The sequence below is a fragment of the Dromiciops gliroides genome, chromosome 1 (genome assembly GCF_019393635.1).
Source record: "Dromiciops gliroides isolate mDroGli1 chromosome 1, mDroGli1.pri, whole genome shotgun sequence".
In the NCBI taxonomy this organism is placed as follows: domain Eukaryota; kingdom Metazoa; phylum Chordata; class Mammalia; order Microbiotheria; family Microbiotheriidae; genus Dromiciops; species Dromiciops gliroides.
The window spans coordinates 271,422,171-271,445,930 of record NC_057861.1 but is presented as its reverse complement, the minus strand read 5'-3'; the positions used below and the strand labels follow the sequence as shown (position 1 = coordinate 271,445,930).

Genomic DNA, 23,760 nt, shown 5'->3' with positions numbered 1-23,760 from the left:
TTTTATACATAAGGAAACTGAGGTAGACAAAGGTTAAGTGACTTGCTCAGGGTCTATAGACATATAAACTGTTATTTATTATTATTAGATTCCATTTGCAGAATACCTGTAATCTCAGTTCATTTCAATTTAACAACCCTCCCAAGGAAATTATGAAGACACTGTAGGGGAGCCTTTCATATGTATGTGTATTAAAATCGTCTTCCCTGATCTTTCTCTATATGACAGTGAACAATCCTTGTTATTTTCATCCTCATAGGTTTTATTCTCTGGGATTTATTCAGCATTTTGGCTCTCCACTGATTATTTTCATTCTCTTTACCTTATTTCTTATAACTACTGACAATACATATTATTCATTCCTATCTTTCTGTTTCCACTGTGGATTTTACCACATCCATTACCACCCCCACCCCCATTCTCTTTGCTCTGTTGTTTCACAGATGCCATAATTAGAGGAAAATGGTCCTGAGGTTATTAAGCCAGAAACTAAGTATTTTCTTAAATACCCTATTGGTAGATAGACAGAAAGGAGGAAAGGAAAGACAAATTGACCTCTCTCCCCTTTTCTTTCCTCATCCTCTTCTTGATTGAAGAGCAGCAGGAGAGAACAAAGCAGAGCTGAAAGCCATCTAGCCTCTCTTAGAGCTGCAACATGCCTCATCATTTTGCTTCAGCAAAAACAAACAAACAAACAAAGAAACAAACAAAAAACCCTGCATGCTGGAATTAGATGAATATAGAATAATTTTTTTTTTAAATCAAGGTTCTCAAATACCTGACTATGGATGGAAGGAAAGATATAGGAAAGATATAATTTGTACCCTGACAGATTTAACAGAGACTAGGTACAATCCTAGAGGCTTCTCTTTAAAACATCTTTACCTTATACTTCCAACCAGTATTTCCCTTGGGAACATCAGAATCTGGTTCATTTTCCCTTCACCCAAGAATTCTCCTTGGAACAAAGGGATGTGTTGTGTACTTTCTAAGATGTCTTAGTGAGCATATAACATGTAGTTCCCACATAAGCATCTAGGCTTACAAAGCATTAAATATAGTATGGGTTATATTTAACTATATAGAAAACACAAAGAATTCACACCTGAGGCCACAGTCAAGGCACCTCACTTTGGAGGGTTTACATTTGCTTCAGAGGCTAATACTATCCTACAGACTTATACAGGGTGGGCCAAAAGTCACTAAGGGATTTCAATATTTAATAACCCCATAATTTTTGGTTTTTAATTTATAATACCATAGCATCATATACAGTATATATAGGAAATGAATTTATTTTACATGTGAAAAATCAAGTCTCATAAAAAAGAAAAACATTTTCTAAAAGTTATTCAAACATCAGACCCCTTCATGGCTTTTGGCCCACCCTGTAGTTTCACCTCAGGACTAAGGTATCTTCTTGCAGGAAAGAATTTATCTTCTTTTCTGGAAGATTCCATCTTTCCTAGGAATCTACACCGTCCACATGGCTCATAGTACCAGAAGTAGGAAAGGTATATACATGTATTCACCCTATGAGGTGCTATGAGTCAGCTAGGTGGTGTAGTTGAGTCTGGAGTCAAGCAGACTTGAGTTCAAATCCCACTTCAGACACTTATTTGCTCTGTCACCCTGGGCAAGTCACTTAATCTCTGCATGCCTCAGTTTCTTTAACTGTAAAATGGAAGTGATAATAATAGCACCTTCATCACAGGGTTGTTGCAAGGATCAAATGAGATAATATTTGTGTTAAAAATGTTTGATATGGATCCTATATAGTAGGTATTATATATAAATGTGCATCCCCTTCCCCCATATCAAAGCTACATATAAGGGGCAGCTAGGTGGCACAATGGATAAAGCACCGGCCCTGGATTCAGGAGGACCTAAGTTCAAATCCAGCCTCAGACACTTGACACTTGCTAGCTGTGTGACCCTGGGCAAGTCACTTAACCCTCATTGCCCCACAAAAAAAGTGCTACATATATATGTACATGTATGTTTCTCAAGAAAAAGTATGCATACAGGCATACATAAATCTATGCATATATACCAATATGTATATATATATATATATATATATACATGCATGCATATATACATGTGTGTATGTGTATGTTGTGTGTGTATAATAGTCTGAGATACCTTGGCCAGGGTCACACAGCTAGTAAGTGTCAAGTGTCTGAGGCCAGATTTGAACTCATGTCCTCCTGAGTCCAGGGCTGGTGCTTTATCCACTGCACCACCTACCTGCCCGGCAGCTTCTTTGTAAACTGATTCATCATCCTATTTAGGATCTGCTTCTCAGGGTAAGGTTTATTAAGTGGGTATACTACTTTCCAATTGTTTGTGAGCCCCATAAACATGTTCTACCACTCAAGAGAGTCTATAGCACAATATGCATATGGTGCTCACTATAAATATGTGTATATAAGTATATACATACATATATACATAATATATGGATATATTTAAATCTATATGTGCTCCCTCTTGGATAGCAGAGCATGCATATGGGGCTCCCAGACAACAGAAAATAGGGCTAACTATTTGAAACCTTACCCTCAGAAGTAGATCCTAAATAGGCCCATGAATCAGTTTCAAAGGAAGTTCCTGAAGATCATCAATTTCCCCTCGTTGTAAGCTTTCCCTGAAAAGCCTAAAGACAAAACTTTGGACACCTCAAATCCAATGGACCAATTGAATTTAATGTGGGAGCCATAAAAATCTGGAAAACTCTGAAACTGGTCTCACTCACATGTCATGTTTAATGAGGATGATTTTGAGTGGGCCTCGGTGTTTTATATCCTTTTTAGGTTTTCTTTGTACCAAGAACTAATTTTAAAGTAGTCTTATTGCATTTGATCAAATTAATCTCATGAGAAGCATTCATTGCTTGCTAGATATCTCTGAGCAAAATTCCTCTTGAATGTGTCATTCCTATTTTCTATTCATTGTAGTATGTGCCTGTGGCTTCATAAATAAATGGAAACTTCCATTGAGAAAACTCCCTTTACCAAGCAAATCAGTAATATTTTTGCAATTTATAATCTTGGAGTTAGTTGCCTACAGACTCTAAGTGACTCATTTAGATTCACTATAAGCTGATTTGTGTCAGAGGAAGGATTTGAATCCAGATCTTCTTGCCTCCAGGGCTGGCTTTTTGTCCACTGCACCATACTTCCTTTTTTTGTGAGGCAATTGGGGTTAAGTGACTTGTCCAGGGTCACACAGCTAGTAAGTGTTAAGTGTCTGAGTTCAGATTTGAACTCAGGTCCTCCTGACTCCAGGGCTGGTGCTCTATCCACTGTGCCACCTAGCTGCCCCAGCATATTTCCTTTTAATGGGCAAAAAAGGTTTGTCAATATCCAGCCACATGTTCACTAGGAAGGAAGGTTCTCTGCCAAGACATTTATTGTTTGGAATAAATCTCTTTCCATATCATATAATTTCATTGGGATATTCTGGCACTCTAGAGTTCAGGTCAGCAAACAAAAGTCTTGGTGGGTCTTCTTTCAGAAGAGAAAGGCATCAAGCTTTACAGAAGACAATGTGGCCAATCAATCTATTTGCTTGTGAAACTAGACTCCATTACAGCTCAACCCCCAACCTCCTTCTGTTCTTTCTGGTCCTATTTTTTTTTCTAACAGCTAAAGGCTATTCATCTTCTAATTATTCATCCCCTTTATAGAAAAGTGAGGGAACCAGCACTCCACCCCCCACTTTTATTTTTAACTTGCCCTCATTCATTTTCTTATTGACAAAATGCACAGTATAGATTTTCTTTCTCTCTGATATTGCATAGCTCCTTAGACTGTGTATTGGAAGAGCTTGCCCCCCCCCCATTTCTGTCACAGAAAAGAAAGCTATCCAGTAGCAGGAAATAAATCCACGTCTGATACACAAATGATGATGAGGCCACACCAGTCATTGTCCAGCCAGTTGACCAATCATGCTGTTTTTCATCGGTTTTTCAAAACATGAGCAAACCCCAGGCAGCAGCCACAAAAGACTTAAGCAGACAATAATCAACATAAAATATTCTCCATTTACAGCTGTTCCCAAGGGACTTTGTTTCCAGGTATCATAATGTGTCTCTGGAACAAGCAGACTGAGTGAGGGTGACATAGAGAAGCTGAGAGCTTCGACCCTAGTTGAACTGGGAATCAGATACCAAAGAACTTAGCATATAGAAAAGACTCCTGAGTGCTTTATGATGTGGGGAATTTATGAAGGGCATTAAAAGATTTTTATTGAACTTAGCATTAATAAGGAGCATCTGTTTCCCACTTGCACAGTAAAACGGGCCACTCAACTCTAGCAGTTTGGGAGACAAGGTCTCCTCTGTTCCTGGATAGCCACCATCTCCCACATCTTCATATGGATTTTATTTTATGATGATGTATGGCTTCTGCCGGAAATAGCTCGTTATCCTGAAATTGCGTAAAATTCAAACTATAAAAAGAGAAAAACTCGTGGAAAAATTACTAAGGTCAAGGCCAAACCTATTAGCAGCTGAAAATAGTCAGATCACTGACATATGCCCCCCCTAGCTGGGACGAGGGAAACAAGGTAGCTTGCTATTTCTTCCTGATTTGACAGGGCAATGAATTACTTGCTCAGGAACCTGAATGTCTCTGTGGAACAGAGATAGCATGAGAAATCATTTCCCTCAAGCAGCTTTCTCACATCTTCCACTTAGGATCTTTTTACGGGTACGTAAGGGACACATATGCGTGGTAGAGACCTAGGTTGAGATTTAAAATTTATTATTTAAATAATAAAAAGATTCCATGAATCTTTCTAACTATATCTCCTCAGTCTAACTGAACAGCCATGGTCAAGTTAATGACATAACACAATTGGGAGTGACCCAGAAACACTGGTCACTTACACAGGTGATTGATTAGATTGAAAATGGATGGTTATCAGGTATAAATCTCAGAGCTATTCTACCATCCAGTTTTATGCAATTAAATGTGAGACTGAAGCTAAGGTTGTGAGGTTGTGTGGCATTGTGAAAACCCAGAAGCAACTGAAGACCGCCCAGTGCCTGGGCAGATAGTAGGCACTTAATAAATGTTTATTGACTGGCTGATTCAGGAACACATAATAGCACAATGATAAATATAAAAATTCTAACCACTGTGGGAAAGATTCCTTAGTCAATAAAAACTGTTGGGGAAACTTGAAAGCAGATTAAGAAAACTGGGTTTAGAGCAATACCTCACACCCAGTAGCTCCAATAAGCTCCAAATGGATACTTAACCAAAAAAAAAAAAAAACAACCAAAACCAAACCAAACCAAACAAAAAACAACCCAAAACCCAAAACCCAGGTCTGAGCAAATGTTTCTAGCATTATAAGAGTTAACTTATGGTACAAGGTCCATAATGTTATACTTGACTGAAACTTAGGAGAAGGGAATAAGCCTTTCTATTATGCTTAATATGGGCATATTATCTAATTTGATCCTCACAACAGTCCTAGGAAGTAGGTGTTCTTATTATCTCCATTTTACAGATGTGGAACCTTAGGCAAACAGAGGTTAAGTGACTTGCCCAGGATCACAGAGCTAATATGCATCTGAGGTAGGATTTGAACTCAGATCTTCCTAACTCTAGTCCCAGTTTCATCTTTGTCACCCAGTTGCTTCTAGCTGAGAACCAGTAATTGGTACCAAAAAACTAATGAGATATGTGACCGAACTGGAAGTCAGAGTTGCCAGGACCCAGGAAGGGGTTTTAGAGATAGAGATAGTTTTCAAAAGCAGGCTATTTCCTTTAAGTTTCAGCTAAAGTGCCACTTCCTACATGAAACCTGATATCCACAGTTGCTTGCACCATCTTACACTCCCCAAATTATTTTGTATTTAATTTGGATATATTTACATTCACTTATTTATGTTCATGCTTTTTGATTCCAATGTAATATAAGCTTCTTCACAGCATGGACCATTTTATTTTTGTCTTAGTTTCTGCAGGATCTGATACATAAAAGGCAATCAATAAATATTTGCTAAAACTCAAAATGTCCAAAACTGACTTCATCTTTCTCCTAAAAACCTCCCTATTTCTGAACTTCCCTGTCACTATTGAAAGCCCCTACATCTTCGACTTCTAATTTTCTCCCACTAGCTATATCCAATCCGTTGTCAAGGCATGCCAACTTTTACCTTTATAGCTTCTTTCCTCTATGTCTCCTTCTCTCCTCTAACACTGTAACCACCCTGAGCAGTCCTCATCACCTCACACATTCACTATTGCAATAGCCTGCTGGTTTGTCTGATTGATTCAACTTTTCCCCCACTCTACTCCATCTTCCTCTGAGCTGTCAGACTAATTTTCCTTAACTGCATGTCACCTTCCTATTCAATTCCAGTGGCTCCCTATCACCCCCAGGATCAAATACAAAATTCTTTGGCATTCAAAGCCCTTCACAACCTGGTCAAATCCTACCTTTCCAGACTTCTCACACTTTACTCCCCCTGTTAACTCCGAAATCAGGGATCCAGTGATACTGGCCTATTTGCTGTTCCCAGAACCCAACTTTAGGCATTTTCACTGGTTGTTCCCCATGCTTGGAATACTCTCCTTCCTCATCTCTGCTTCTTGACTTCCCTTTTTGTTGTTATTGTTGATTCATTTAATTAGCGTCTGACTCTTTGTAACTCTGTCTTGGGGTTTTCTTGGCAAAGGCACTGGAGTGGTTTACTATTTCATTCTCCAGCTCATTTTATAGCCAAAGAACTGAGACAAACAGGGTTAAGTGACTTGACTAGGGTCACACAGCTAGTAAGTGTGAGGACAGATTTGAACTCAGGAAGATGAGTCTTCCTGATTCCAAGCCCAGTGCTTTATCTACTGTACTATCTATCTGTCCTTTCCCAACTTCCTTGCCTTCTTTCAAATCCCAGATACAATCCTATCTTCTATGCTTTCCCTCTATTGATTTTCTTAGTTTATCATATCTATATCTATCTATATACTTAGATGAAAACATTCACATAGACTTTTTTTTTTTTTGGCGAGGCAATTGGGGTTGAGTGACTTGCCTAGGGTCACAGAGCTAGTAAGTGTTAAGTGTCTGAGGCAGGATTTGAACTCAGGCCCTCCTGACTCCAGGGCCAGTGCTCTATCCACTGTGCCACTTAACTGCCCCTCACATAGACTTTTTCACATTCTTTCCCCATTAGACTGTGAGCACCATCAGACTCTCTTTTACCTTATTATATGCCCAGCAATTAGCACAGTGCCTGGAACATAATAGACATTTAAAATCTATTGACTGGATGAAAAGAAGAACTCAGATGTGAAAGATAGTATAGTCAGAACTAAAGTAACTTGCTAACTGGATGGTGGGGTTGGGGGAAGGGAAAGGAGAGGCAAGAGGTTTCAGTTTTGAATGACTGGTGAATAAAGGTTTGATAAATAGAAACTGGGGAAGCAAGGAGAAGGGGCTGGTTGGATAGGATAACATAATGTGTTCAGTTTGGTACATGGTGAATTTGAAGTGCTGGTGGACTATCCAAGTTGAGTAGGCAGTTAAAAATAGTTATCTGACTGAGGCAGCTAGGTGGCACAGTGGATAAAGAACCGGCCCTGGATTCAGGAGGACCTGAGTTTAAATCCGGCCTCAAACACTTGACACTTACTAGCTGTGTGACCCTGGGCAAGTAACTTAACCCTCACTGCCCCGCAAAAAAAAAAAAAAATGTTATCTGAAATTTGGGAGAGTCATAAGCAAATGGGAACCATCTCCATAGAGGTGATCATTGAAGCCATGAAGATTGCCACAGCAATCGAGGAATCAGAAAAATCTCAGAGTTGAAAAGTACCTTAAATGCTATCTAGTCAAACCTATACTTGAAGCTCCTGTTATAACACCTCCAACCAGTGGTCATTCAACCTTTGCCCAAAGACTTCCATTGATGGGGAACCCTATACTTCTGAAGGTTGTCAGTCCTACTTTTGGAAAGCTGTCATTGTTAGGACCTTTTTTTTCCCTTATGCTGGTTTAATCTCCCAGTTTAAATCCACCAGTTTAATATACTGGTTTAATCTACCTCTCCATGACTTCTATCCATAGAGAGAAAAAAAGAATGAAGAACCTTTTGGGAATTGTATGTCTACTCTTTTCCCCTTCTAACTTAAGACATGCCAGGAGCCTATGGATATTTATTGAACGTCTACTATGCATTATGTGAAGATGTTGTTGTTCAGTAATATCTGAATTCACTTGACCCCATGGATTTTTGTTCATGGGGCTTTCTTGGCAAAGATACTGGAATGGTTTGTCATTTCCTTGTCCAGTGTTCCCCCATTTTACTGATGAGTTACTGAGGCAAATATGGATTAAGTGACTTGCACAGGGTCACACAGCTGGGAAGTGTCTGAGGTCAGATTTGAACATGGATCTTTCTGGCTGCAAGCCTGATGCTCTATCCACTGCATTACTTAGCTGCCCCATTATGCACATTCAGCACACTGCATAATGTGGGGGTATAAAATGTGTAAAATGCTATCTACCCTTTAGGAGGTGACAATCATTTTGAAAAAGTAGATATGCTCACAGATAGTGGGGTTGGAAGTTTGGGAGATGGCAAAAACAGCAGTAACAAAAGGAAGGAAGAGAAAAGGAACTTACCATCAGCACCTACATAAATGGAAGGTGAAACAACTTGGTGATTTCCACCTGCCACCACCACCCCCTCTACTCCCCAGGCATCAAGGCCCAAGAAATTATGTAAAAGCAGCCATAATCCAAATGCATAGGAATTCCTTGCAAGGAAGAGAAGAGCTATCAGGAATGGGCAAGGGAAGAGGATGAATTGGGCCTTTTCTCTTATTAATGCCCCTACTTTTGATTCCTTTGAAATTTAGAAGGTCAGTAAGGACTAAGGACTAATGGAATCCTGCTCAAAGTTTTCTAGAAGGGGCAGAGGGTCATCATTTTAATTATGTTAACTATGTTATGTTACTCATTGTAGTCATCCTTCATTTTTGAAAAGGTTGAATGAAATCACAGGTGATAGCTTGACTTGCCCACGAATTGGATTTGTGAGGCAGAGCTGCACAAATTTGTCAGCCTCCCTCTCTCCTCCAGATTCGCACATGCTGAGGCATTCCATTTCTTGGGTGGGAAGAGAGATGGGTCTGAGAGATGGAAGGCTTGAGGACAACACATCCAAAATAATGGGGATCAGGAAGGAAAATCAACCTGCAACTGTTCAGCACAAAGCAGGGCAGATATGTGTGTTTTTGTTCTGAGCTCAGCGCCATCACAGTAGGATCAAGCGATGCAATTTTTACTTATTGTGACTGAAAATTTTCTTTGAGATGTCAGCTGTCAACCTCCGGAGTGATACTATTTATAGGTCCATTCCAGGAACAGTAGAAAAAGACCTCCTGGGCAACTGATCCAACCTCAGCTATCACTTGGAAAACCTCAGATCTTTGGTCAATAGCATTCCAGCCAGAGACAGGGACTAGCTTCCTGGTGGGTTGTTTTTCCATTCAGTCTATCTCAGAGGCCTGACAAATCTCATCTTGTTTGTGCATTAAAGCCCTCTCTAGTAATCAGGGAAGTAATTAAGCTACTGCTGAGATTCTGCTCCTTAGCTGCTGTCATACAAAGGCAATAATCACACTTGTGAATAAAGGGCCCTTTGCTTTCCCCTCTAGCAAAATGATCTGTAATTATCATTAGATTTCATTTCTGATTTTATCTATATCATGGTCATCGATGGCTTAACCCACAGTAGGACCCAATGGCATTGCCCACTTTCTAGAAAGCATCGATAAGCATTCCTCACCTTTTCATCGGCTTGGGTGAGCACTCTCTCTCTAGGTTGGAGGATGTATGTTTCACATGCATTGCGTTATAGGAAGTGTGAGTATAGTCATTCTCATCACTGTAGTCAGGACCGAGTAATGTCCGAGCCCAAGTTCCCATGTCATAGGGAGGCAGGGTCCCTCCAAATTCAGAGGGCAGGAATTCTGGGTGTATTAGTTGGTGAAGGCTGTTCAAATTGTTGCCATGGAGAAAGATCTAGAGGGAAAAACATAATAATAGGAAAAAAAACCCTGAAACACATAACTGAGAGACAATCAATATGCACATATTAAGAGCCTGCAATGAATTTCAAAAACAAAATCAAGAGGCTTAAGGGGAAAAAAGTCTTTGTGCTAGACACCATGTTAAACCTAAGAATACAAAAATGAAAAGAAAATAATCCTCCTCTCAGGGAGACTACATTTAACGGAGGCAATGTATATCTATAGAGGAATAGACAAGATACAGCACACACAGAGCAAAAGCAGGTTCACTGTAGCAAGGAAGAGATTATAAACTGAATGGAGGGGATGGAGTTTGGGGATGGGCCAGGAAATAAATCCTGCAGAAGGTGAAACTTAAGTTGATCATCATGGAAACCATGGATTCCAAGAAGTAGAGGTGAGAAAAGAAAGAATTCCAAGAACAGGGGGCAGCCCATGGAAAGACATAGCGATGCAGGATAGAGCATCACCCACATGATGCACAAAACAACAGAATGTCAGAATTAGAAGGGATATCAGAGGCTGCCTAGTCCTTGAACAAGAATCCATCCTACAAAATACCTGGAATGTAATCATCCAAAGTTTGTTTTGAAGACCTGTGAGGGAAAACCCCACTACTTTTTTTATACAACCCATTTTTTTACTCTGGGATAGTACTAAGTATTAGGATGGTGTTCACAAATGCTTTATGTCAGAGCCAAAATATGCTTCCCTCAGTATTACCCAGAATGCTTAGTTTTTCCTTCTGGGACCAAGAAGAACAAGTATAATCCTCTTTCCATATGATAGCACTTCAGGCACTTGAATACACCTCTTAGGTCTCTCCTGAGTACTCTCTTTTCCAGGCTAAACATTTTTAGTTCCTATAATCAATCATCTTTATGAACAGAAGTTGACTCGTGTTTATTCCACCAACATGGATGTCTTCCAGGGTAGAGTTTGGGAATGACATTTAGATACATGGCTGATGCAAGTCTGTTTGGAGGAAAAAGTGTTCCTATCTGTGTTTCAGAATAGATGGGGAAACTTAAACCTAGAAAGGCTGAACAATTTGTGTAAGGCTAGCCAACAATTGACAGAGCTCAGCTTTGTACTCTCTTTTAACAGTTTTCTTTCATTTGTACAATGTCCTTTCTCTGAATTCTGATAGCCCTTAGAGTCTATACCACAAAATTTAGCTATTCATTATATTCAATCTTTCATTATTTTCCAATTGTATGCCCTGTGTCCTCTTGCAGCCAGGTGGCGCAGTGGACAGAGTGAAAGGTCTGGAGTCAAGAAACATATTTTCCTGAATTCAAAACTGGGTTCAGACATTTAACTAGCTATGTGACCCTGGGCCAGTCACTTAACCCTCATTGTCCCACAAAACAAACAAACGAATGAATGAATGAATAAACAAACAAACAAATAAATTAATAAATAAATAAATAGATAGATGGATAGAGAAATGAATGAATGGATGAATAAACAAACATGTAGACAAATAAATAAATGAATGAATAAACAAACAAATGAATAAATAATTGGATAAATAAATAAACAAATAAATAGATGGATAAATAAATGGGTGAATAGCTGAATAAAAAATGAATGAATGAATGAATAATGAACAAACAAATAAATAAATAAAATTAGCTTGTTTTTCCTGAGAACAGGTTGACTGATAGGTCCCGGTGATAGTGGAAGTCAGCCTGAGATTAAAAATCTTTGTGGATAGCCCACAGCATAGATAATCCACATATATTTGTAGTTTAAAATTAGGAGGCTCTTTAGATTTATGAAAAAACTTTTTAGGTCTATTCACATCACACCCCATATACTAATATAGATTCTTCCTCACTTCCTTACCTCCTACTACCCATATACACATGATATACCTCACCTCTGCCTCCTGTCTTCCCTGGCTTCCTTCAAGACTCAAAATCTTACCTTCTGAAAGAGACCCTTCCTGGTCTATCTCATGTCTGGTGATTTTCTTCTGAGATTACACATGCACACAAACACATATACATGAGATATATATCTATATATCTATATGCATGTGTGTATACACACACACACACACACACACACACACACACATATATATATATATATATAAACATGCTATACCTACATCTACATCTAGGAGCCATCTACACTAGGTACCTCCATTTTCTCTCCTCTTGCTTTCTTCTAGACCCTCTTCAGTCTGGCTTCCAAAATCTTCATTCAACTGAAACTCCTCTGGACCAAGTCTCCAGAATCTTGTACTTAGTTATGTATGTATTCACTGTCTCCTTCACTAGAATGCATGTTTCTTGAGAACAAGGATTGTTTTGTGTGCATGTATATGCATACATATAGACACATGTATACATACATATGTATATATGTGTGTGTGTGTGTGTGTGTGTGTACATATTACTATTATTCAAGGAGCAACTCTACACTCCTTTGGGATATAAAGCTATTTATAACCTGATCTCTTCATCCTTTTCCAGACTTCTTTCCTCCCTCCCCACTCAGCCATACTGGTCTACTTATTGTTCCTTGCCAGGGATCCTCTGTCTCTCATCTCCATGCTCTTGCACTGGGCTAACACCCATGTCTAGCATGCTCACCTTCCTTGCCTCTACCTTGTTGAGTCAAATGCAACCTTCTATAGGAAACCTTTCCTGGTTCCCCCAGCTTCTAGTGTGTTCTTCCAAAGTATATTCCATCTACTCTGTATGTACGCTGTATGTGCCTATTTGTATACATGTTGTCTTCCCATTTAGAATGTAAGCTCATTGATCATGGGGTGTGTTTCATTTTGTGTCTTGTATCTCAGGGACTTACACAGTACCTGACACATAATAGGTCCTTGATAGGTGCTTGTTGATTGCTAGAGATCTGTCCTTAGCATCAGGAAGACCTGTGTTCAAACCCTGTCTCTGACAAATATTGGTTGTGTGATCCTGGGCAATTTACTTGACCTCTTAGGGCCCCAACAATTCTCTAAGACTAGAAGTTACAGATGAGTTGGTCCATTCACATCTGCATCCCCTGGAGGAAGTTTCCACATCAGAAGTTCCCTCCATCATTGAAATCATAGCTTTGGACCAAATCAAAAAATAAACAATTCTCCCTTTCTCCCCCCTGCCATAGAACTTATGTATAAAGCAGATAGTGATGGACTTGAAATGTCTACTAGGAGGAATTAGGAACTAAGAGCAAAGGAGGGAACCAACTTGTAAACAATTCCTGGGGTGATAGTAAATTCACAGGACAAAACTGAAACTCTTAAAATATTCCATGATTAGGAAACTCTTTGGCCCCAAAGCTTTCTCTCAAAAGTCTTTATAGGAAAACAAGCATCTGCTCCTCCCTAGTTTGTGTCTGGGGCTCTGAAAACAACCCAGCTCTGCTGAATTATTGATTAAATTCAGGCCATTTGCAAACTCCAGCTGAGGCTCTAATACTCAGTGGCTACACAAAAATACCCATCACACAGAGCAATAAAAAAAAAAACAGGGCTTGAGAGAACACAGCAAAGAAAAGACACGAGAGAAATCACTCCAAATTTCCTGCCTATATGAAGCCATATCTCTAAAGACATATACACATTGAAATCTTTCTTTAATTACCCTTTTCCTTGTCTTGTCTTTGAGGAATGGTTTGATTAGTGTGTACAGGGCATGAATATACCAGGGCTGATTGACAAAATGGACTCCTCCAAAGCGGGCCGGAAAACTGTCCTGTAGTGAAGAAAGAAATGGAGACCAATTAACAAGCACGCCAGGGTCGGCAGGGAGACAGCAAGACTATAGGCCAGGAACAAGGCTGTTTCTTATTCATGACTGAGGCACTCGCTAATGAAGGTGAGAGGAGGAAAACACATACTTATTCCCTTGCTGTTAAGGTCTCCTGCCCACTTCCTCCCTTTTCCCCATCAACTCAGGCTCTTCACATGTCTGCTTTTTGGTGCTGGGAGCTTTAAAAAGACAATCAATAGGTGGGTGGACTTCCTTTCCGTGGGTCTATAGCTGTGGCTATTTCTTACTCTGCACTGTGAAGTCTCTATTCAGTATGAGGGGATAGCTGGGGGTGGGGGGTAGGTGGATTTTAGGCTTGGGGGTTGGGGGAGAATCTGAATTATAATTCCTCTTTCTTCGTGGGGCACTCAAGGTTTTGGTTCCCACACACCCTTGACACGCGATTTCTCTCTTCACCCCTACCTCCTTCAACACAGATCCAGCTCACATTATCATAACAGTAGCTGAACTTTCCAGGTCAATGAACCCTGGAGTAAGGAACCAGAAAAAGAATTGAAAAGGCTCATGGGTACTCAGGGCAAAATGAAAATGACCAAATGCATTCACTGTTGGTAGATTGTTATTTTTAGAGCACAGAGTTTCATGAATTTAGGTAAAAATTGGGCCTTGGTACACTATTGACCAAGGTGAATTGAATGAAAATATGCTTCAAATATATTCTCCTACATAAATAAGGATAGGGAGGGGACCTGTGATTTCACTGGTATAGAGAACTTCCAGGTGAGGAAACTGTCAGTGCATGTCCCATCTTCTCTATAACTTGGAAAATCTCAAGAGAGTTGCCTAGATTCCTGAAAAGGAAGTGGTTTGACCAAGGTTACATTTGTGAAACAAGCTGTTCTTGAGCCCAGATCTTCCTGGTTTTGGGGGTGGTGACCTGTCCAGTATTCCGTGCCATCTTTCCAACACAGAATGGCACACAGTTAATGGAGAGTGGTGAAAGCATCATAAAATGTGCTTATGTTTTCAGATTGAGTTTGTCTATAAAACCATTCAAGGGGAAAGAAAATGATATTGGCAGCTTTCTGTACTGATGAGACACACAGAGGAGGGTTCTCTCCTGAGAGAACCCCGAGCCCAGTACTAGGAAGGAGCTTTCTCCAGCTTTAGAAGAGGAACTTGGGGAGGCCTGGAGAGGCTTCTGCTGAGTGTGGGGGGTGGGGGCTGGGGAGGAACTTGCTTTCTCCAAAGGAAACATAAATTTGATTCAAAGAATACTGTACTACTCACTAACTTCAATAGCTTTGAATTCCAGCTGGGGGAAGGATCCTGAATAAAAGAGAAACACCTAAACTGTGATGAGACTGCACCAAGTAAAATATTTCTGGAGGTTTTACCTCCATGGTAATAGGGATCATATGAGATAAACTAACCTGGGTAAAGGTGTCCAGGGCCTCTATCATTACTTGGAAAATGTAGACTGCCTGAATTCCTGACCAAAGGCTACTTGATGGGAGTTTGCAAATGGCCTGAATTTAGTCAATAATTCAGCAGAGCTGGGTTGTTTTCAGAGCCCCAGACACAAACTAGGGAGGAGCAGATGCTTGTTTTCCTATAAAGACTTTTGAGAGAAAGCTTTGGGGCCAAAGAGTTTACTAATCCAGGGCTGGATATTGCTTCTTATACTCCAGGAAAATTGATATTTTGCAGAAGCCTTAAACCAGTTGACATCACCACCACCATCATCATAATAACAATGGCTAACTTTTGTATAGTGTTAAGGTTTTTAAAGTGATTTATATATGTTATCTCATTAGATAGATTAATAAATGCCCCGCTTACTGTCTTGACACCTGCATTATTAATTGAATCCCAGGCTGTACATCAGAGCCAGAATCATCGTCCTCCCTCTACCCCCAAGAGAAGAAATTAAAATAAAAAACCCAGTGAGTGTTCAGCTGACTATCTATTCTGCTTACTAAAGCACTGGACCTTTTTGTCAACATGGAAAGCAATGTTAGGTCATAGATGATTATGCAGTCACTGGATGTGACTGCATCAACAATCAACGGACTCAGCTACGAGTATTTCTGACCCATTGGACTGACCTCAGGTAGCCTTTATAGATATCAAAATGAACCTCCAAGTACCCATAACCTAAGATAGACCTAGATGGAAATGAAATTAATATCTGGGCTGAGGTAGGCCATAGACATAGCCATATTGAAGAGAGAACAGCTGCCCAATAACCAGACAGGACCTACACACCAGAGTTATTGGCATTTACCCTCCAAATATACCTCTTGATCCTCCCCTCCACAAGACCACTTGGCCTTGCAAACTGTCCCTGGACCAGCAATCACAATTCTTCCCCTCTTCCACCCAAGAGGTGATAATCTAATCATCAACAGAAGCTGGGGCCTGATTCAGACCCATCCTGGCTGGCTAGAAAAGGTGAGTAAATCAAGTGCCCTATAGCCAGTGTGAAAAAAAATTTTTTTATTACTGTCTTCTATGGAAAACAGTGAAAATTCACAGAACCGATCAGAGAACAGTTAGGAAAACAGTACCAGTTCATTGTCTCATTAGGAAGTGAGAATCTGCATATAGATACTCATTTCAAAGAAGGAGCTCAAAATTCTTTTGTGTGTGAAAGTATCTAAACTTTCTTTGCTCTTTGGTTACAGACTTTAATAATCCAAGTTTTAGGTCTCTATTGGTAAATCAATAAGATCTGGATTGATTGATTACCTTTTGGTTTTCCTAGCTTATTAGTATAGGATGTTACCAACTCCATTAGCATGATACAAATTAATTTGACAGTTTAATGTAAAAGCAAGCAATATGACAAGAGTATATGAAGTACAAATCAGTTTGATAGTTCAAACTTGAAAATAAACAATATAAGAATAATATATGATTCAAAAGGGGTTGTCACAGATAAGGATATCCAGATATTTTTTACAAGTATTGGAAAGGAAAACAGGATGGCTCCAGCAGATGAAGATGTTAGAGAGTCATAAAATCTACCAATTATCATGGGAAAAGAAGTTCCAATACATGGGAGCTTATCTGCTAGCTATAAATTCCCAGACATTTAGAGAGGCAAATAGTATGCAGCATCCCAAATAACTCTGGTGTTTGCTTGACACTCACTTGTTTATTGCCCGAGTTCACTTGGAGGGCATTTTGATCTCATTAATCCAAAGTTTCATAAGATTCTTTTGTAATAAGGCAGCGCTATCAAATTCAGATGGTTTATATATTTATTAACCATCTCATTTGTATCTAGATTATTAAATTTTGCATAATACTAATAGCTTTGGTCCCCTCACTAACAGACTTCCTAACAAGCCAGTCAGTTCAGGTCCAGAATTTCCATCCTTATCCTTTCCTCCAATGCTATCAAATCAACATTGCATCTGGGGCCAGAGATATAGCTCCCATGGCTGCTGAGCAAAAGGAAAAGCTATCCTTTGTTAGCAAATTCTCTTGAAAATTCCCTAGACACGGGGTAGCTAGGTGGCACAGTGGATAAAGCAGTGGCCCTATATTCAGGAGGACCTGAGTTCAAATCCAGCCTCAGACACATGACACTTACTAGCTGTGTGACCCTGTACAAATCACTTAACCCCCACTGCCCCGAAAAAAAAAAGAAAAAGAAAGTTCCCTAGACAGAAATCCCCTTCTCCCTCACCTTATTATCCTATCTCTCATTCTTATTCACCTTAACTTGACTCTTCCTATGGTACCCTTTGATTCCTTGGCAATGGATAGAATGCTGGATTTGGAGTTAAGAAGACCCAAGTTTGAATCCTTTCTCAAATATTTAGTAGCTATGTGATCCTGGGCAAATCATTTAACCTCTCAGCCTCAATTTTTAATCTGTAAAATAAGGGGATTGGACTATATGGTTTTTAAGGTTCCTTCTACCTCCAAATCCATGATCCTCCACTGACTGGCACTCCAAGTTTATGTTGTCTAATTTCAAATGAGGCACCTAGGTGGTTGTAGTGGATAGAGCTCCAGGCCTGGAGTCAGGAAAACCTGAGTTCATATCCACCCTCAGACACTTACTATCTCTGTGACTATGGGGCAAGTCAGTTACCTCAGTTTCCTCATCTATAAAATAAACTGAAGAAGGAAAAGTCAAACCATTCCAATATCTTTGCTTAAAACAAAACAAAAACTCCAACAACGAAATCAGGTCATGAAGAGACAGACATAATTGAAATAACTGAAAAATAATTTCAAATGGGTCCTCATTGCTGCAGCTGAGTCTTTTATCCTTGCCTGCTTGATTTCCTATTGCTCTTTCACCAACATCTATTTTAAACTTTCTCTTCTCTGCAGAAACCAATTCATCCTAATTCTTTGTCTTCTACTTTACTTAAAAATTGTTATAAGCTTCCTTTTTTCCCAACTCTATACCTGAATTGCTCTCAACATCCTCCACCCACTCTCTCTGCTATTGCTTCAGTGTTACAGGAAGAGTTGGTTACTAAGTATTTACTATGGGTTAGGCATTGTGCTAAGTACTGGGATACAAAGGAAGACAAAACAGGGTCCTTGCCCTTAAGAAGCTCACTTTCTAATGGAGGAGACAATTGGCAAAATATATACATACAAAATATGCACAATGGAATAATAACTAACATTCATAAAGTTTTCACAACATGCCAGGAACTATGTTAAATGCTTTACATATATATATTATCTGGTCCTCACAACAACCCTTGGAGGTAGGTATTCTATTATCCCCATTTTAAAGATGAAGAAATTGAAGCAAACAGAGGTTAAGTGACTTGCCAGTGGTCACACAGCTAGTATCTGAGGCCAGATTTGAACTGAAGTCTTCCTGATGCACCACCAACTACTTGGATATGGGAGGTAATTTTAGAGGGAAGGCACAAATATCTGGGGAGAATAGAAAAGACCTCACACAGAAGGTGGGTTGAGTGTAGAAGTAAAGTGCAGGAGAAAGAGGTGAAGAGAGAAAACATTCCAGAGAGCTTTGGGAGATGAAATGCTCTGTTTGAGGACCAGGAAGAAGGCCCATGTCTCTGAATCATAGAGTACATGAAAGGGAGGAAGGAGTAGGAAGGCTGAAAATGTCAGAAGGGACCAGATTGTGAAAGACTGTAGCAGCCAAAAAAGAATTTTATATTTTATCTTGGAAATAATAGGGAGTTTATTGAGAAGGGTCAGGGGAGAGTGATATGGTCAGACCTTATTGTGAGGATCGAATGAGATGATATTTGTAAAACACCTAGCAGAATGTTTAGTCCATTATAGGTGCTATTTAAGTGTTAACTGTTGTTATTATTATTAGATTTGTGCTTTAGGAAAAATCACTTTTTTATCTTACTGGAGGATGAATTGGAGTGGGACAAGATAATGCAGGGAGACCAACCACAAAGCTATTGTAATAGTTCAGGATCACTCCTTATAATAAGGGATTGAAGCAGAGTTGTGTGAGTACTTAACACAGTGCCTGGCACATAACAGGGACTTAACAAGCATCATTGATTGATTAAGTGAAGAAAAAGGGACTCCACTTTCTCACATCTCATTCACTTTTTTTTATCACTTTCAGTCTGGCTTTCCATTCTGCCATTGTACTGAAACTAATCTCTCCAAGGTCCCCAATCATATCTTTAAAATATTTAATTGATTAAATATTTCCCAATTACATATACAATTTTTAACAATAATTTATTTTAAATTTTGAGTTTCAAATTCTCTACTTTCAGATATAAGGTGCTATATAAATGTTATCTATTACTGTTGTTGCAATAATCAACCTCATGGGTTTATTGTAAGGAAATATCTCTTTAAAGTACTATATAAATGTAGTTTACTATAAAAAAAGATGAGCAGGATGCTATCAGAAAGACCTGGGAGGACCTTTGTGAGCTTATGCAAAGTAAAATGTGCTGTATACAAAATAACAGCAATATTGTGAGATGATCTGCTGTGAATGACTTGGTTATTTTCAGCAATGCAATTATCCAAGACAACTCTGAAGGTCTTATAAAAAATGCAATCCATCTACAGAGAGAGAACTGATGGTATCTGAATACAGATTGAAGCACATTTTTTTGTTAGTTCATTTATCTGAAGTTTTGTTTTTGTCTGTTTTCTTTCATAACCTCTCTAATATGGAAATGTTTTGCATGACTGCCCAAATATAGCCTATAATGAATTGCTTGAGTTCTTGGTGGGGGGCAGAGGAAGGGAAGAAGAGAATTTGAAACACAAAGTTTTTAAAAATTGATGTCAAAATTTGTATTTTGTATATAATTTGGGAAAATTCTAAATATAAAATTAAAGTTAAAAAACCCCAAAACAAAAAACAAATTCTCTCCTTTCTTACTATCCCTCTCCCCAACTTGAGAAGGCAAGCAATTTGATATCATTTATATATGTGAAATCATACCAAATGTTTCCATATTAGCCATGTTGCAAAAGAAAACACAAACAAAACAATATAGAGTAAGAAAAAAATGCTTCAATCTGCATTGAGTTCATCAGTTCTCTCTCTCTATGCTCCCTTGGTGATCTCATTAGCTCCCCTCTATGTAAGTATCTCTCAATTCTCTCTATATCCCATCTTTCTCGTTCTAGTTGTGTCTCACCAATTGCCTGCTAGTCATGTCTATCAGGATGCTACAAAGGTATGTCAAACTCAGCATATCCAACATGCATTCATTATTTCCTTTCAAAACTAAGTCTTCTTACTAACTTTGACATGTCTGTCAAGGGCACCACAATCTTTCTAGGCAACAAAACTCTGAAACTCAGAATCATTCTGAACTCTCAACCTTCCAGCACCACCCCTTCCCAAATGTCCAAATCAGTTGCTACATCATATAGCTACCTCCTTCACATCATTTTCCTCTTCAATCTCCTCTCTACTCACAGTACAACCACCTTAGTTCAGTCCTTCAACACCTCTTTCTGGACTACTGAAATCACCTCCTAATTGATCTCTTTGCCTCCAATCTCTCCCCATTCTAATCTGCATAACCATCAAATTGATATTCCCAAAGTCCAGGTGTGATCATGTCACTCTTTTGCCCAAGAAGCTTTGTAGTTTTTTTTTTGTTTGTTTGTTTTTTTGGGCAATGGGGATTAAGTGACTTGCCCAGGGTCACACAGCTAGTAAGTGTCAAGTATCTGAGGCCGGATTTGAACTCAGGTCCTCCTGAATCCAGGGCCTGTGCTTTATCCACTGCGCCACCTAGTTGCCCCCTGCTTTGTAGTCTTAATATCATGTCTGTATTAAATATAGACTCTTCTGTTTGACATTTTAAGCCTTCCACAATTTGAATCTCACCTATTTTTTCCAGACTTCTTTCATATTGCTTTCCCTCAAAAACACACTCTACCTTTCAGTCAAATTGACTTACCTTGCCTGTTTAAGTCTAGCCTACCCCAAACTTGACATTGCATCTCCTGACCACATGCTTTTGTATAAACTCTTTGATTCTAGAATGCTTCCCTTCTTCATCTCTACCTCTCAGAGTCCCCAGCTGCCTTTAGGGACCAACTCAAGTGTCATATCCAAAACAATGTCTTCCCTGATCATCCTAGCTGTTAATATTCTATTTCCCTGAAATCACTTTATACTTATATACATTTCTTCATATATTCGGTGTCTGCTATTTACTTTTTTTTTTTTTTGGTAAGGCAATTGGGGTTAAGTGACTTGCCCAGGGTCACACAGCTAGTAAGTGTCAACGGTCTGAAGCCAGATTTGAACTCAGGTTCTCCTGAATCCAAGGCCGGTGCTCTATCCACTGCGCCACCTAGCTGCCCCCTGCTATTTACTTTTTTTTGTGGGGCAATGGGGGTTAAGTGACTTGCCCAGGGTCACACAGCTAGTAAGTGTCAAGTGTCTGAGACTGGATTTGAACTCAGGAACTCCTGAATTCAGGACCGGTGCTTCATCCATTGTGCCACCTAGCTGCCCCTTCGCTATTTACTTTTAGTAGAATGTAAAGCTCTTGAAGGCAGAAGCTGTTGTTGTAATTCTACTACCTAATACAGCTTGTTGAAATGAATTGAATTACATTAAATTGAATTGCTTATTCTCAATGAAGGCCTTCTGGTTAAAACCTATTTTTTTACGTGCTCTACTTTCCCGCTGTTTTTTTTTTCCCCCAAAACTTTTTAGCCTGTGTAGGACACTTAGGCATTTTCTACACAGGGACATGATTTTCTTGCTTCCTATCTTGAACCTACTTGCGTGGCAACAGAGGTCCAAATATCCTGTATTCTGATTTGTCAGCTTGTTAACTACAGATAGAATCAATCATACCCCAGCAGTAATTGCCACCTGATGGACCCTTTTAGTTGAATGTACCAAGGCCTCTCCCTGATTGCACACCTGCCAGGATTGACTGCTTGGCCTGAGGAACAGGATCCATTGAGTCCAGCAGCAAATACCCCTGGTACCTGACCACAAACAAGCTCCAAACACTGCCCAGAAGACAATGATGAGCAGGTTTTACAATTTAGCTGATTGTATTTCTCTTGGCTGATAGAATTCAAAAGTAAAACCCATCTTAATACTTCCAGTGGTGCTAGGCTTACTTTTTTTTTCTGATAAAAGCATTTTATTTTTTTCCAGTTACATGTAAAGATAGTTCTCAACATTTGTTTATACAAGCTTTCCAATTTCAGATTTTTTTGCCTCCCTCCCTCCCCTCCCTCCCACTCCCTAGACAGCAGGTAATCTGATATAGGCTTTATATATATAAAGCCTATATCTATATATATAAAACATTAAACATATTTCTATTTAATCAGCTCCATTGCAATAAAGTACCAGAGAAATCATTAGCAAGACAATAGGAAAGTTCAAAGAACTTCAGAATTGAAGCAGAGTTTGTGCTGTGAGCTGTCCCTCTGAAGGTGCTTAAAACAGCATGACTAGATCTTTTCTTGTAACAAGGAAAGATTAGTAACTTTTGTCCTCCCAGAAGGCTTTGAAACTGTAGGATCCCAGGGAATCTTTTACACAGAGAACTGATTTTAAAATGTAAGTGCATTGAACTGTGGTCCAAAGTGTGTGTATGCGTGTGTATATGCACATACATATACACATACTATATATGAGAGAGTCTTATACCTATGATACACATTATATATATAACACATATGTAACAACCTTCTATATGTAGCATATGTATAGAGATAGAAATGATACATGTATACATGTAGTCATATGTGTACATGGTTTACTTATATATACATATGCATATACATATATTAAAACCTTGGATATATACGTATGCACATATACACAATACATAGATATCCTGGGTGTGTCTATTTGTATTTTATGTATATAGGTACATGTGTCTCTGTATATATGCACATGTATGTCTATGTATGTATGAGTAAACTATATACATATACACATGCTATACACACACACATATAATATTTGTTGTTAAGTTGTGTTTTACTCTTTGTGACCCTATTTGGGATTTTCTTGGTAAAGATACTGGAGGGGTTTGCTATTTTCTCCTCTAACTCATTTTATAGATGAGATTGACAAATGGGTTAAGTGACTTGCCCAGGAACACACAGCTAATAAGTGTCAGGGGTCAGATTTGAACTCAGGAAGATGAGTCTTCATGATTCCAGGCCTGTTTAAAGAATTAATTGTTATTTGAGGTTTTTATACCTCGGTGTGCACTGGCCTGGGGCTCCGCAAACCGCACGGTGTTCCACCCACTGGTTGTAGCCGTTGCCAGGGCTCTGGCACCTCATGTCATTACCACTCGCCGAAACCTATATGGGCCTGGCAAAATGCTTACTGTTGTCATCCCCTGATAACTCATGTTGTTGAATACACCAATGTCTCTACCCCACTGGCAACCCACTCCTACCTGAATCTACTTCATGGAATGTAGCTACAAACAGAACCACAGTCTCTAAACACTGCTCAG

At 39.2% G+C, this 23,760-nt stretch overlaps 1 protein-coding gene across 1 annotated transcript in view; it reads right to left on the bottom strand.

The window, feature by feature from the left end:
* Positions 1–23,760, bottom strand: part of CLVS1 (clavesin 1) — a 224,723-nt gene that overhangs the window by 16,257 nt on the left and 184,706 nt on the right. The window contains exons 4-5 of the mRNA XM_043975118.1: positions 13,670–13,780; positions 9,815–10,050 (exon numbers count right to left, since the gene is read on the bottom strand). Coding sequence (XP_043831053.1) covers positions 9,815–10,050; positions 13,670–13,780 — 347 coding nt within the window. The remainder of the gene's footprint in view (positions 1–9,814; positions 10,051–13,669; positions 13,781–23,760) is intronic.